The 16,714-nt window shown below is 41.7% G+C and overlaps 1 protein-coding gene across 1 annotated transcript in view; it reads right to left on the reverse strand.

Moving 5' to 3' along the window:
- Positions 1–3,994: 3,994 nt before the first annotated feature.
- st6gal1 (ST6 beta-galactosamide alpha-2,6-sialyltranferase 1) overlaps positions 3,995–16,714 on the reverse strand; it is a 35,090-nt gene continuing 22,370 nt past the window's right edge. The window contains exons 3-9 of the mRNA XM_056285236.1: positions 13,198–13,404; positions 12,210–12,581; positions 10,261–10,525; positions 8,108–8,205; positions 6,648–6,749; positions 5,494–5,668; positions 3,995–4,597 (exon numbers count right to left, since the gene is read on the reverse strand). Of these exons, the coding sequence (XP_056141211.1) occupies positions 4,326–4,597; positions 5,494–5,668; positions 6,648–6,749; positions 8,108–8,205; positions 10,261–10,525; positions 12,210–12,581; positions 13,198–13,404 (1,491 nt within the window). The 3' untranslated portion in view covers positions 3,995–4,325. The remainder of the gene's footprint in view (positions 4,598–5,493; positions 5,669–6,647; positions 6,750–8,107; positions 8,206–10,260; positions 10,526–12,209; positions 12,582–13,197; positions 13,405–16,714) is intronic.

The following is a 16,714-nucleotide window of genomic DNA, read 5'->3' on the forward strand; positions in this document are numbered from 1 at the left end:
TTCTCCCAGGTCCTTTCTGTGTGGAGTTTTTATGTTCTCCCCGTGTATGCGTGGGTTTCCACTGGATGCTCCGGTTTCTTCCCCCCATCAAAGACGTGTTAGGCTTAACACGCATGTTAGGCTTAACACACGTGTTAGGCTTGACTCCTGTCTGTGCCCCTGACTGAGGCATGGCGAGAAGAACTGGAGTTGGTCCCCAGGCGCTGCACGACAGCTGCCCACTTCTCTTTGCTACACGGCTTGGATGGTTTAAATGAAGAGGATGAATTTCACCATGGGGATTAGTATCTTCTTCTTCTCTTCCCATTTTAATGATAGATGCTTTTAACATTCATTTTGTGTATAGAGCCAGATTTGCCTCTGAATTTCCCTTTCAGCTTGAATGTTTTGATTTGACCAAATTCAGTCATTCATTATTCTCACACACGCGTGCACACACACATTTCAATTTAGTCAATTCTCTCACCATACTATTCCGTCCACTAGGAGTCTAGCCAAATGGCCTTTGCTTTAACCACAACCAAGGGAACATCTATATTTGTGGTGTTGACATTGAAATTTCTGTTGAACTGTGTGAATTTTCTGTCTCTTTCAGGCCTTCTTCAGCTCCATTGTTTTTGTTAAACTAGTCAAGTTTCCGGTACATCACGAGTCCCTTAGGCCTCTGATTCGTGCAGTGCATTAATATTCCAGTAGAGAGCCCAAATTCTCCATCTATTGTACATGGGCAACCTGGAAATGTAGTAATGCTCTACTTCACAATTCTACTAAAACACTATGTTAAATCTGATTGTTTTGTAAGCCAATGAAGTCAAAGTGTTGGCAGCACTGAACGATTTCTTAAAAAAAAAGCCTTTTCAGTCTGGTTTCAGGCCCATCCATAATTTGATACATTGCAGCACAAAGGTCTCGTTACAGTCTGAGATCTATATGATTGTGAATGAAAGCAGGTGTAGCCTATATGACTGTGAATGAAAGCAGGTGTAGCCTATATGATTGTAAATGAAAGCGGGTGTAGCAATGAAGCCATGAGACACAGATAGGAGCAGACCACTTCTACAGTCATAAGTCGCAAGAACTTTTCACAAAAACAAATCATCAGTTTGCAGGTGCTTTTTTTTTTATAGCTGTGTTGTGTTTTCAAGAGAAATTGCGTCATCACATTTCAGATGTACTCAAATTCGACCGATGGCTATTATTAACTGGAGTTGAGCCTGTTGACCATTTATGAATTCAAACAAATGTTCCATTTAATTTATTGGGTCAAATATGCAATTTTGCCTTAGCGGTTAGCACTGTCGCCTCACAACAAGAGGGTCCTGAGTTCTATTCCAGCGTGTGTGACTGTGTGTGTTGGCCCTGCAGTGTACTGGCAACCTATCTAAGATGTCTCCCTGCATTCTGCCCAATGCATGCTGGGATAGACTCCAGCCCCCCCACACCTCTAATTTGGATTTAGCATCTGTAGATAATGGATGGGTGGCTCGGTGGATGGATGGATGGATGGATCGTGTGGTGTGTTTATTTAAAAAAAAAAAGATCACAATGTTCTGGAATTGGAATATTATCAAAAACTTTATTAGGTGACTAGACAGTATTCTTTATCTTCTTATCTTTCTCCTACCTAACTAAAAAAAAAGTAGCAAACACAGACAAGAAGTCGATAGGGATGAATTTGCCGCTGTATGCCTTGTATTGTTGGCCAGATTTTAGTGAATACCATCCAGTATGTCAGACAGAGCAGCTTGTGTTATCTTGCTGTTTGAATGTGTAATGCAGTGTTTGTTAATCCTAAAAAGCTTTTTAAAAAAAAAGGTCTCACAAGGTCTTAAATCAAGTTCAGCTTCTCAAAGACAACTTCAAGTACAACTTGAATACAAATAGACTTTAAAATCCAAAGAACAGATCCAAATTGGTTTTATCAGTCTTTTTTTTAATATTTCACAAGTCTTTTTTGAAAAAGTTTACTGTTTTGTTTTTTCCACTTTTATGATGAAACTTAATTTTGAGTTTGACGTGAACAAGGTTCTAAAATGTCTTGAATTCGGGATTTGTAAAATTTCTCCTGTCAATCCATAAATAAGACTCTTGAGCATATAGCCAGTGATGCTGTCTGGTTGTAATGTGTAGGTTCATTTTGGCCCAGATATAACAATGCAGGTCTGCTTTGACTTGTATTCAGAGATCTGGTGGATTTTCCAGTTAGCAAATTTGTAAAAGGTTCCAGATTTACGTAAAAGTTTTGGCTATTTCTGTACCTGCCTTATTTACTTTATCTGTAAACCAAAGCCACGTTACATGATTTACAGCAGTCTCACACATTGGGTCAATAAAAAGGAACAACAATGACAAATTACAATATTTCAGTGACATTTTCTCCAGGTCATTTCGTAAGCTGTGTCATTTTGTCATTTGTCTCTCCTGCCTTGCCCAGTGGAAGGCTGAAATGAGAGATGTAGGAAGAACATATGAGATGAAATCTGAATTGCTTACTGCCCATAATTCTCAGAAATTACATAGAATCAACTCAAGGTGGGGGAGTTGTGTATTATTTGTTAATCTGATTTTAGGGGTAAAGAAACAACAATGGACAGGTTGAAAGATAAAATATATATATATATATATATATATATATATATATATATATATATATATATATAACAACAGTAGATCCACAACAGGCAGAGATGGAGACCAGAGTTCCGCTGCTCAGTTGAGAATTGTTGCAGCGTTTGCCTTTTTTCTATTCAAACACAATGACATCCGTTATTAAACCGTTGTCTCTTGGCAAAGCAAAGTTTGTCATCTCAATAGAAATAACCCCCAAGGATGGTCACTAGAAATATAAGGACCTTTTTGGATCTTCAGAACAAAACTCAGTCAATCAGATCATTCCACAGTTTGACTAAGCTGAAGCTTACTATGTACATTGTTCAGCAGTCTCCTATACAACATTCATCTGCTTTCTTTGTCTTCACAGAAAGCAAATGGTATTCACATTCATCTTCCCTTTGTCCTGAAAGATGTGATTTTTGAGTTTTTCAGAATATCAGGGTTTTTTTTTTAAGATGTTTTAAACCCTGTGTCATTCCAACAAAAACTTAACTTTTTTTGTAGGGTCTGTGAGATCCTGATTACGATTCTTAGCCCTCCACCATAGTGCAGTAGGTCCAGTGTTTTCCTTACCATTGTCTCGGCGTTGCGGTCTCACCCCGTTAAAGTAATCTACCACCCTGCCAAGGGAAATGAAAATATTTTTTTAAAAAGTCAATAAACACCTCATTCACACCTGCGTGATGGGACCCATGGCTTTGGTGAGCGAATCACCCCACTTGAAAAACAATGGAGAAACGCTGATGTCTATGTCCTTTGTATCCTTTCCAGTCATCCGGCTCACATACATGACCATACCATCTTCTAATAAGCTATAAATAACACAAAGTGTTTTTTCGCCCATGTACTGTGTGTTCACAGACATGTTCCCACTATGCTGATGACTGCTACTGCTAGCCATGGTAATTATTGGCTACTTACATTATGACATGGTTGACTGGTGGCGAGGTTACAGGCAGGTTCAAATAGTAGGCTCACATACTTTACTTTATCTAACAGGGTTAGGTTGGCTGTATCTGTCAGCATGTTCATGTATGTGTACTTTGCAAATGTACAAAAAACAAGTGTGTGCTTATGAGCGTTTGTGCGCACAACGTTAATGTTGATATATTGTATGTATGTATTTTGCATGGGTGAACATGTAAGTTTAGGTTTGTATATCTGCACTTGTACTTATGTGAGGTGTGTGTGTGTGAGAGAGAGAGAGAGAGAGAGAGAGAGAGAGAGAGAGAGAGAGAGAGAGAGAGAGAGAGAGAGAGAGAGAGAGAGAGAGAGAGAGAGAGAGAGAGAGAGAGAGAGAGAGAGAGAGAGAGAGAGAGAGACTGTAAAGTGAAACGTTTGGGCTCATTATCAGCTGAAGCTGGATTTTCATTAGGTGAGGTACGACAAAGAATACGTGCAGATTCTGTTTCTTGTTATATCTGACTCATAACAAAGTGCAGAAAACATAGAATGCTTATTATAAGTGGCACAGCTACTATGCTGGCCTGGCAGTGTCCACAAAGTGCATCCATTCTTTGTTTTATTTATTCTGTCATGTTTATCTTAGGAACAGATTCCAAATGATCAGTTTTTACACACTCCTCATGCTCATGCATCCTAGGATGTTTTATTCTATGTTTAATGGTGGCGTGGGTGTTTCTGTGTGTGCTTGTATGTCTAGTTGCGTTTTGCTACCCAGCTGTGCACCCTGCCTAGCATCTTCCAGTTAATTAGAAGTCGCGGTTACGTCCTGGAGCCTGGGTGCAGTTCAGGCTGCTGAACCCAGGCAATGTGACACGTCCGTGGGTGTAGATGTCACGATCGGGTCCCTGGTTCATCCGTTTGACTAAGTTCTTCTCGTAGAGCAGGGGGTGGTAGGCTCCCAGTGTGCACGCAGCATCATAGAAACGCTGGTAGTAGTGGCACAGCTCCGTCTTTCTGCGGGACGGCAGGAACTCATACACACGCACCACCTCGCACAGTGACATCATCAGGACTGTTCCTGAGTGCAGAGAAAAGGTAGAGGAGGGAAGGGGAAAAGTCATTTTTCATTCCTCGAGTCCCACCCTCCACCTGTAGCCCTTTCCTAAAGGTGCAATCAGTTTGTTTCTCTAGAGACCAACATCAGCGACCAGTAGGAGTTCAAACAACGTTGGCATAGCAACTGCTACCTTGAGCAACGGTGGCCCACAAGTGACAAGACTAATGCTAATAAGATCTCACAATTTTACAAGTTACCTAACCCAGGGATGCTGCAGAAATGTCAAAAGGTAATTATATTGTCCAACTAAAAACCTGTACAATATCTGTCAGTTAGCATATTTTAAAACATTCTAGCATGGCCGGCTCGGCATCAGTGTGAAGTCGTGAAGTTTTCATCCCCTCTCAAAATCAATAATTATTTATTCTGCATTTATCATATTTATTTATTTTTTGCTGGACAAAAAAGCTTTTTGAATTCTTATTATGACTTTTGTCACAAAGCTGGCTCATCCATATTCAAAAGCTGAAACACAGTGAGATCAATGTGTGAAGACCCAGTCTTGTGGAAGGACACTGAACTCTAAAGGGTGGGGCGCCCTCTAATGGTTTGTTTACCAAAATTAAGTTTCTGGGCCAGAACACAGGTTCTGAAAACCAGAAGTCTCAGCACCTGGCAAAGCTATAATTTTGAAGTTGGTAATGATCAACATCCTCCCACGCACCCCCCATATGTGATGGTAATTTTGTGCTAAAAATGTACTGATAGCAACTTTAACTTTTGTTTACATCCTTGTAGCCTGTGATTTATGTATTTGTCCTGTGGTTTGCCCCTGCAGTGCCCTTGGCTCTTATTATTAAGTACAAAAAAAGGATAACTCAAACAAAAAGCACATGCAGCTCCAAGGTTAGATGTACCTAGCAGGCCAGAGGAGGGCGGGTTCTTCTGGATGGGCTCTGCCATGTTGTCTTGGATTCGCTGCCAGAGTTGCCATTCAAAGCGTGGATGCAGGATGTAGAAAGGCTGGAGAGGATGCAGCCTCCTGTATCTCTGGTACTGGATAAAGATGGGGTAGTCTGTCTTGTTGTACCACTGGGGGAGGAAGAGATTTCATGATGAAAATCTGTTAAGGATTACAGCACAAACTAAGTCAAACAGCCACTGGCTTTACCTCATCACTGGGTGACTCCAGGTTACTATGTACAGTCTACCATATGATGTATGTCTGACATTATTCTTTCACAGTGTCTTGTTTTGTTTTTTTAAGTCTGTGTACTATGTTGACCAGAAAGCCACCAACCAGTGCCAATAAGACACATTCCTGTACAATGATACATGGTAATGTTATGGGGTTGGTTCCTTAAATCAAAATACCTGTAAAATACCTCTGTATACAATACCTCTAAGGTGATGAGCTGATTAATTTGTCGAAGCCACACAGGAACAGTGAAAACAGGTACTTAATAAAACAAACTCTGTACAAGGTTGTGTGTCTCCGCCCTCTGAGACAGTGTGTTGGAGGTTAGGTTTCATAAAGCCGTAAGTGACATAGTTTTCAATGACAAATCAACTCCAATTCTGTTACAGTGTAAAATTCAGGGAACAAATGCAGGCAAAGCAGTAAATGAGTATGAATTACATAAGTTTGCTTATTTTAATGGTTACTTTCAGGTAAGACTCCCAGGAACAGTTATGTGGGACAAAAAGTTTTACGTCTGCAGCAAAGCAAGCCAGATTTAGAACAGGGCAGGTAGCGGAGGAAGAGAAGTTGTGGAAATAGATTAGTAGTGGGCTGACCAACCATCAGATCTTATAGAGTAAAGCAGCTCTCATAGGCTCAGCATGAGTTACTAGCAAGATGCTCTCCCCCTTTTTTCCTTCTTCTCCTGCTCCCTTTTTATCATTTCATCTAGTCGTTCAATGTTTATTGATTTTAATCTGAAAAATTACCAATATAAGACTTAATTACAAAAAAGTTGAGTTGTGTGATTTACCAACAGCAACAGCCAGCAGCCAAAAAAGACACATTTTCCCTGCTGTCTGTACTTTCAAGCACATCTTCAAGCCTCACCTGAGAGAGATCAGCAGAAAAGGGGGCGGGGTCCCAGGCTACCAGAACACCTGTGCTGTACAGAGAACTGGACAGGAAATGGTGGTCCTCGGATGCCATCACCTAAAAGACAGGTGAAAATAATCATTATTTGTAAAAGCAATAATAATGCTAATACAATACTGCTACAACCACAACACATAATAATTACAATAGCAATTATAAATAGTAACATTAAATCCCACTCCAGTTCAATTACTTACATAATACAGATGGGGCTACACATGAAAATGTAGCATGATAAACAAGATTTTATTTCGAATATAAAATTCAGACTAAGTTTTATTTGCTGTTTGATTCAAACATAAAAAAGAGATCTGCCAGCAAGGCTTAAAGAGTCCACTCTTTATCAGCTTCAACTGAGTTTTAGCATCATAACTGCTTTTGAAGAGGATTTAATCCCACAAAGCAAAATCCTCAGGGAATCACATAATGTTAATGTCATTGCCAAAGGACAAGCAACGGAGTAGAACATGCAAATTGTAAACACAGTAAATGTTTATATTATATAGCAATAGTACATTTATTAAAAAACCTGACAACCTAGATGAAAAGAGAGAATTGCAGTGCGTTGTTTTCACGGGCCGGTGGGCCCTGTTGTGCAGCTTACAGAACGATTTAGTTGACTGTGGCTATGTGTTGATTCTTGTATCGTGGATTCAAATCATTAGAGTTGACTGAAGGAACGGGGTGCCACCCATTGTTTTAGCTCCTCTCTGGCGATGATTACTGCGTAAGGATGCGCAAAATAGAGTAGTCCCATGTTTTCCAATCAGAGATACCCATGCATGTTGTACATTTTCCTCTGAAGAATTTTGTGCAAAACCATTTTTGAGGCAGATTGAAATCAAGGAAGTGTTAAATGTGTTGACTAAAACTATAACAAAACATAATCATGTATGACCCAGTTTCTGTAATGAAACCAGCTAAGTCAATGAAAATCAACATTTGATTCAAACCAGGATTCAGAAAAAAAATGGTAAGGCAGGCATGATCATATTTAGTTTTAGTAAGCTAATAATGAGGAATACAAACAAAATATTGTACAAAATATTGTAAATAACATGTTATTAAGAGACTAAACAAATCACGGACAATTTGAGGGAAGTGAGCTGTCTTAGATGGACTCAAGAAAGATGGGACAAAGCAAGTTAAACCAATAGTATTTATAAGAAATCATGAAGTGAAATTAGTAAGAATTTTTTCCTCATCTAGAAAATATCAAGCTGCATCTAAATAGAGATTTTGACAGTGCATTATTTATATACATATAAAAAAGTCTGAATATATAGGCTTTGAAAGTATCCTTAAAGTATTGTCTCCGAATCCGTATTCATGGCTGTTTATATTTTAAATTTTTAATTAAAAACCTGGATATTTTCAGTAACTAGGCGTTTCCTTTAAAAGGGTGTTGTGCTCACCTGGGAATTAATGAGTCGGATGGTGGTCTTAGAGCCAACATCCTTTTCATAGCCAACTGTGGGTGCAGCATTGAACCTCAACACAGCGTCATGAGAGTCTGCATTTCAGATAAAGTTATTGTCATGTTTTGAGAGGAAGTGAGACTACAGACAACAAATCATCATGCATAAATTAAAAAAGTAATCAAATACAGAATTAACATTGTGCATATAGCACATATGGATTTATCCTGACTGCAGTCCAGTCCTGCCTGAAAAGGGGCCTCGAAATTATCACAGGAAAATGCAAAAATAATATTATTGCTAGGTATTTTAAAACAAAATAGGCCTGTCTCCCCCTCTAACCTATGTTAACATAATGAATTGGACAAGTGATCATTTTCTTCATTAAGGGAGCATATTTTCTATGCTATGTTCACCAGGAATCCAGTATCAAGGTTATTATCTGGGTTCACAAGGTTATTGGGTGGGGTGGTGGGTAGGCTACATCACAGCATTTTTTGGATGGACATCTGTCATCATGACTGAAATAAGATAGAAGAGTGATGCTCATAAAATGAATGTCAAAGCAAAAGTGTCAGAGAGGTGCTCAATAAAAGCCCTAAACCCATGGGATTTTTCAAGACATTAATTGCTAAAATCAACAACAGCCTGTAGTGGCAATAGATGAGGCTTGTCCGTGGAGAACAGTGAACAACCAATGGCAGGACAAGCTAGCCAAGCCACAGGCTTCTTCACTGCCAACTGAGGTTCACAAAGTTATGGATGTAGTGGTGCTGCCACCATACCATCCAAATTTTACTTCAAAAGCAGACTTGCAAATGGCAAGTACGTGCAGAAAGAATGGCTTTGAAATTCTTCCTCCCACAGTTCTGTATTTTGTTTCACTTGCCAGCTTTTTTCTGAAACCAACATTAAGTCCTTCTCAGACGGCACTGGGTCTAGGTGAGGTATTGGGCCTCGAGGCAGGGTGGCAACAATCTTTATTCAGTGATTGAATATGTATGCTATTGAATTGAAGGCGGATGCTTGTTATGAGGTTGTTCTCTTTTTTGTTGAAGCTGTTGTTGAGACGAAGTTTTCAGCTTGCTCTTGAGTTTTGATGTGCTATATGGGTCCCAGTTGGCTGGCAGGCAGCAACTCTTCATCAATTTGCAATTGTGGTTTTGGTCAATGCAAGTCTTTTAGAGAGTTGAGGCTTCACCTACGAGTTTTTTTCGCTAAGTGGTAACCGTAGCTTTTATTTACACCAACAAAGAAGAGGCTTGTGTGTGTGTGTGTGTGTGTGTGTAGGCTTAACAACTAAAAGAAGTCTGTTACGAATCATACACTATGCTATTTTCTTTTGTGGTATGCCTGCTCAAGTCACGTTTTGGGCTTTGATGTTAGATGCTGTGGGTAAGAGTCTGACTTCCTGTTAGCTGTACTATGTTTTCTGTTGCTTTGCATTTTGTGGTCCTTAGCAGATGCAGTTAGTAATGATGTTATGTGTTCTGCTGATTTTATAAAGTGTCCAGCATTGAGCATGGCAGTAAGGACACTTTTGAAAATCGTGTGGGAAGGGGCTTCAACAAGTAGTGTAGCCCAGGGACCCATGAGATCAAGAGTGAGGTTAAGGCACAACTCAAGAAGACAATAGTTTTCTCCATTTTAGGACATTGTCTTGAAAAAGTTTTAGAGGCAGTGAAAGCCCCTTGAATTTATATAACAAGTTACATCAGTCAAGCAGCTTGATTGGTTGGTGGCATATTCCAGCTGTACAAGTAATTCCTGATTGGAGAATGAGTGTGGTGAGCATTCAGTTATCACTGTCCTATTCTGTAAATTAGCTACTGTTTCAAACAAACTCCCACATCCTCTGTTTGTTCTAGAGAAATCTAGGTCTTTTTCATAAAAATTACAAATAACACAGAAATGTGAAGCTTTGTGGGACATGTTTTAGTAGATGACAACAGTTTCATCCTCAGTAGTCATTAAGAGTGTCCAATTAATACAAATATACTGTGCATATCACCCATTCAGATCACTGACGTGTAGTGCGCTAAATCACACTACTGATGTTATCTTGCAATACTAGTCCTGTGCAGCACTCAAGATGTATTGCATGGCTGCTAGGTGTCTTCCCTTGAAGACCTGCCAGATGAATAGCTCACCTATCTCCTTGCCAAGTCCAGAATAGTGCAGTGAGCCAGCTGAAGACACCACAGCACAGCTCTTATATGGCCCAATGTCAGTGGTTAGAGGATTCGGCGGCAGATGAGAGGCCCAAGTGAGTGAGGAGAAAGGCTGGAGGTCAGGGGTCAAGGTTATGACCTGTACTTTCTCCTTCATTTGGCAAAGAAGCTGTGGACCACTTAGCTTAGGCCTGCTGGCCACTCCCCCAGGGCCAGAGAACTGTACCCCATACTTATTCATAGCCTGAGGGAAAACAGGGATGAGAAATAGAAGGAGAAAGAGATGAGAGAGAGAGAAAAAAAAGAGAGTCCGATTATAAAGTTTAATGTTTGCAGAAACAACTTTACCCTCTTGTTCAAACTTACTGCTGGCTGTATTCTTCATCCACATTTGGTTACTATGGTGAAGACTGTAGCTGTTGTCTTAAATACACCAGCAATAGCAAGTATCAAAAAGAACATTTGTTAGCATGGAAATCTTAGGACTAAAGCTTTAATAACCTTTTATTCTGACCTAAATTTAAGACACTTTATACAAACCATACTGGGAGGAAAAAATCCTCCTATGAGGACAAGAGAGGGAGGATATGCCCCAATCAGAACCAATCTATTACAGGTTAAAAATGAGAAAGACACAGAAAAAGGAGAGGATGACAAGAAATACAGAACCAGGTCTGAGAAAATTAAAAATCGAAAGAGGGACAAAGAGAGAGAGAGGTGGGGAAAGAAAGGAGAAGGCACGGCACGGTGGCACAGTGGTTAGTGTGGTCGCCTCACAGCAAGAACGTCCTGGGTTCGAGCCCCGGGGTAGTCCAACCTTGGTGGGTCATCCCAGGTCGTCCTCTGTGTGGAGTTTGCATGTTCTCCCCGTGTCTGCGTGGGTTTCCTCCGGGGGCTTCAGCTTCCTCCCACAGTCCAAAGACATGTAAGTCAGGTGAATTGGCGGTACTAAATTGTCCCTAGGAATGAATGGTGTTACACCCCTGCCCATTCTGTCATCTGAGGTGGTGCCTGAGAAGGCGGAGCCAGTGAAGTGGTCCTGATTGCATCACTGATTGCGGATGGGCTGCACCTAAGGCCTTCCCCTACTGACTCCTATAAAAGAAGCTCACAAGTCCATGGACATGGAGAGGCTCCCTCACTTTTATGAATGCTGTTTGTTTGATTTTTGTAAACTTCTTAGTTAACTTTTGACTGGCACTCATGCTTATGTTCTAGATCCCTTTTTTTTTAAATTTTGGGGTTAGTACCCTCCTTTCATTTTTATTTGGCTTTGCCAGGCAGGGCGGTGAGTATTATTTCCCTTGCCTGTTTGTGTTTAGTGTATTCATCTTTAGTCATCATAGTTTGCCCTTATCACCGCCTTGCCTTGGTTAACCATGAATTTGCTGTTTGGTTCTTTATGTTGTTTTGGCCAAGATTGTAAAAAACCCATAATTATATGGTAATAGTGACTCGGAGTTTTCCTGAGTAGTGACTTTCTCATCGGTACGGCTCTTGCGGCACTTTTTTTAATTGTTTGGTATTAATTGAGCCGTAACAAATGGGTGTGTGTGCGTGCGTGTGCGGGCCCTGTGATGGCCTGGCGGCCTGTCCAGGGTATCTCCCCGCCTGCCGCCCAATGACTGCTGGAATAGGCTCCAGCATCCCCGCAACCCTGAGAGCAGGATAAGCGGTTAAGAGAATGGATGGATGGATGGACGTCAGGTCAGACAGAGGATACAACATGGGGGCCTACGTTTTGCCAGCCTGACAAAAAAACAGGTTTTGTTCTTTGCACTTTGAGTTTTATGGAGAATGGACCTCCTAACTGTGATGGAATGAGTACTTTTTTCTATACTTTAAGCAAAGTGAAAGGAACCTCCAACACCAGTAAGCATCAGTGTCACGGTTTCTCCTGCACAGGATCAATGTAAAAACTCTCTCACCTGGTAGTTCTGTACCACCTTCCTCAGTCGGCTTCCCAGCATGCTGCTGGACATCTCATCATTCCACACCTCTCCCAGACTCCCGTGAGGCCCGAAGAACTCCGCATCTCCTGCTCCGCCGCTTAGCCTCCCTCGACGGCGGCCCCCAAACACGGTCTCCAGGGCCCGTGTGAAAGGGCGGGGCAGCAGCCAGGCAAAGAAGCCAGAGGACTCGGGCTCTCTCCTGTTGTGCTTGGCGTTTGACTCCTTTTTGGCCTCCTGGGTGTGATTTGGAGAGGAGAGGACAGGGATTGGACGGTGAGGGTCACCAGGGACGACACCCGGAAGCTTCTGTGGGTTTATGTACATTGGTTTGGCCCCGCCCCGGAGCACCTGAGATACACAGAGTGGTTAAAAAAAACATTAAGAGGATTGCATATTATGGACTGTAAATGAAAACAATTGAATTAGAAGAACATATCATTTATATGTATACTCTACAAAATGTGTCTGTTTTTGTGCCTGTTTGTGTGAGTGTACTGTTAACAGTGCATTAACAAACTACAGACTATACACCCACACACACACACATCTTACAATATGTTGCTGCCATACAATATTCTGTATATATTAACCTTTTTACACACACCGACCCCCCTACAGGGCTGTCTAGATGAAAGGTCAAAAATCTACTGTCTTGCATACTCCAAAAGGCCAACACAACATGGCTATTTGGCGACTCCAATACTACAAAAAGTTACCTTTCTGGAGAGAACATGATTATGCATATATTTAAAAGTGTTCAAGAGCAACAGTCACTTAGTTTGGGTTTGCTATTGTTGGCCTTGAGCTCAGAAATCAAGGGGCATTTTAACAGGTGTAATATTACCATATTTTCAGAAGAACAGACAGTAATCAGATAACACAAACAAGTACATATTGTATTTGATTACACGCTAACACTGCCTAGCTGCTAGTGAACCAAAATAAATATTAATAGTGGGAAAACCTTGATGACAGAGTGTGCACGAGGCTGGGCCCGGGTACGTGCCCTTACACCGAAGATGGCATCAGTCACGGGCACGCTGTTTTCGGCACAGAGGGCATAGAGCAACGCCATGCAGATGCAAAAAAAGCCCATGCAGAGTGCTCCGCGACGGGCCCGACGTCTCAGACGCCAGAGAAGACTGACTCTGTCCATCGCTGCTCCAGGAATCTGAAGAGGAGTGGAGGAGACGGAGAGAAGATGATGAGAGGAGATTAGATTGGTAGAATATTGGAAATAGAGAAAAAGAGGAAGAAGTTTGGGGTGAAGGGAGCACAGGAGATGAGTCCGAACGGGGGAGGGGATAAGGGGAGGAGAGGTCAGAACAAGGTAAGGGATGGGAGACGTGAGATGAGGGGAAAAGTAGGGTCGAGATAAGATGAGAACGATAGAATTGATTGAAAGATAAGAGGAGAGGAGGGGAAAAAGTAGGACATATTGTAATTTTTATAATGACAATGAATATTCAAATATGAATATAATCATATTCACTTAATACGAATATGAATATAAATATGAATACATATTTAAAGAAGAGGGAGGAACAGGGTGACGAACAAGAGTGGAGGAAATGCACACAGGTGGACTATATCTCATGTAGAAGGCACGATGTGAAAGGGATTGGAGACTGCAAGGTGGTGACAGGGGAGAACGTAGCTAGGCAGCATCAAGTGGTGGTCTGTAGGATGACTTTGGAGACCAAGAAGAGGAAGCGAGTGAAGGCAAAGCCGAAGATCAAATGGTGGAAGTTGAAGAAGAAAGACTGTTGTGTGGAGTTCAGACAGGAGTTAAGACAGGCACTGGGTGGTAGTGAAGAGTTGCCAGATGGCTGGACAACCACTGCATAAATAGTGAGGGAGACAGCTAGGAAGGTACTTGGTGTGTCATCAGGACAGAGGAAGGAAGACAAGGAGACTTGGTGGTGGAATGAGGAAGTACAGCAAAGTATACAGAAAAAGGGGTTGGCAAAGAAGAAGTGGGATAGTCAGAGAGATGAAGAAAGTAGGAGTACAAGGAGATGCAGTGTAAAGCGAAGAGAGGTGGCAAAGGCAAAGGAAAAGGCGTATGGTGAGTTGTATGACAGGTTAGACACTAAGGAAGGAGAAAAGGACTTGTACCGATTGGCTAAACAGAGGGACCGAGCTGGGAGGGATGCGCAGCAGGTTAGGGCGATCAAGGATAGAGACGGAAATGTGCTGACAAGCGAGGAGAGTGTGCTTAGAAGGTGGAAGGAGTACTTTGAGGGGCTGATGAATGAAGAAAATGAGAGAGAGAGAAGGCTGGATGATGTAGGGATAGTGAATCAGGAAGTGCAGTGGATTAGCAAGGAGGAAGTGAGGGCAGCTATGATGAGTGGAAAGGCAGTTGGTCCTGATGACATACCTGTGGAGGTATGGAGATGTTTAGGAGAGATGGCAGTGGAGTTTTTAACACAATCTTGGAAAGTGAGAGGATGCCTGAGGAGTGGAGAGGAAGCATACTGGTACCGATTTTCAAGAACAAGGGCGATGTACAGAACTGTAGCAACTACAGAGGTATAAGGTTGATCAGCCACAGCATGAAGATATGGGAAAGAGTAATAGAAACTAGGTTAAGAGAAGAGGTGATGCAATGTTTGCTTTCAGAATGTTGATTGAGAAGTATAGAGAAGGCCAGAAGGAGTTACATTGTGTCAAGTTGGAGGTGGGATTACATCAAGGATCAGCTCTGAGCCCTTTCTTGTTTGCAATGGTGATGGACAGGTTGACACACAAGATCAGGCAGGAGTCTCCATGGACTATGATGTTTGCAGATGACATTGTGATCTGTAGCGAGAGTAAGGTGCAGATTGAGGAGAGCCTGGAGAGATGGAGGTATGCACTGGAGAGAAGAGGAATGAAAGTCAGTAGGAGCCAGACGGAATACCTATGCGTGAATGAGAGGGGGGACAGTGGAATGGTGAGGATGCAAGGAGTAGAGGTGATGAAGGTATATTAGTTTAAATACTTGGAGTCAGCTGTCCAAAGTAACAAGGAGTGCAGAAGAGAGTGCAGGCAGGGTGGAGAAGAGTGTCAGGAGTGATTTGCGACAGAACGGTACCAGCAAGACGTAAAGGGAAGGTTTACAAGATGGTTGTGAGACCAGCTATGTTATATGGTTTGGAGACTGGCACTGACGGAAAGACAGGAGGTGGAGCTGGAGGTGGCAGAGTTGAAGATGCTAAGATTTTCATTGGGAGTGACGAAGAAGGACAGGACTAGGAACGGTTATATTAGAGGGACTGCTCAGGTTGGACAGTTTGGAGACAAAGCAAGAGAGGCAACATTGAGATGGCTTCGACATGTGTGAGGAGAGATGCTGGGTATATTGGGAGAAGGATGCTGGATATGGAGCTGCCAGAGAAGAGGAACAGAGGAAGGCCAAAGAGGAGGTTTATGGATGTGGTGAGGGAGGACATGCAGGTGGCTGGTGTGACAGAGGAAGATGCAAAAGACAGGGAGAAATGGAAACGGATGATCCGCTGTAGCGACCCCTAACAGGAGCAGCCGAAAGTAGTAGTAGTAGTAGTTGTAGATGCTGAATCCCATAAGATTGCAATATTAGCGTGATACTAAGCCATTTTGTCAATCTTAAAGGAGTAGGTATAACATTTGTTAAGTTGCCTGCTAATATATTGAGATTATTCGTGTTTTGCAGTGATATGGTCAAGGCTAAATGTGTGTAGTTATTCTCTTTAAGTATGTTTTGTGTTGACTGCTTATATTGTGTCCAAATGAACAGTACGTGAAGTTAAACATGATCATAGCATTCTGGTAGAAATTTTCAAAGGTAAAGGGTTAAAAGGGGTGTAAATTTATGATTTTAATGTAAAAACTAAAAGAAAAACATTTAAGGTTAAAATTGAATCTATTTTTGATGATAATGATAAGGCTACATTTTTTAAGGTTTTGACAATGTAAAAGATGGTAAGGATTTTCTTTATTTCTTTATAGCTCTTATGGTGTGTTCACCATGCAAAAGGGACAAAGAAAGAAAGCGTCATTGTTTAATGCAAATAAACTTCTGTGAACCATCAGTGAAAGAGTCAGACCATCATTCAGACAGGTGTGCTACAGAGGGCTTTTTAGTTTTTAACTTTTATCTTGATGCTTGATGATTACCTTGATTAAACTTCCCTTTTTTCAGATCAGGCATGAAAATCACTCACCTTTTGAATCCAAAATAGGTGACCTACGTGAATCGTGTGGATCCGATGAAAAAATATTTGGGGCGGGGGATGTATGGACCGCACATGGAGTTATACACGAGAGCGCGGAGCCATGGTGAGCTGGCCTATCGAATTCGAATTCGCCTTTTTCATTGACCAAAATATTCCCCTTACGAGCGCGAGGGGCCTCGCGTCACCAGTCTTCTCTGGGAAGGTACCGCTACCCGATTGGTTCGTGAAGTGCTCGTGCAGCGAGTACTTGTGCTGACCAAAGCAATTGATGGAGGAGCGCGC

This window comes from Lampris incognitus, chromosome 8 (genome assembly GCF_029633865.1).
Source record: "Lampris incognitus isolate fLamInc1 chromosome 8, fLamInc1.hap2, whole genome shotgun sequence".
Lineage (NCBI taxonomy): Eukaryota > Metazoa > Chordata > Actinopteri > Lampriformes > Lampridae > Lampris > Lampris incognitus.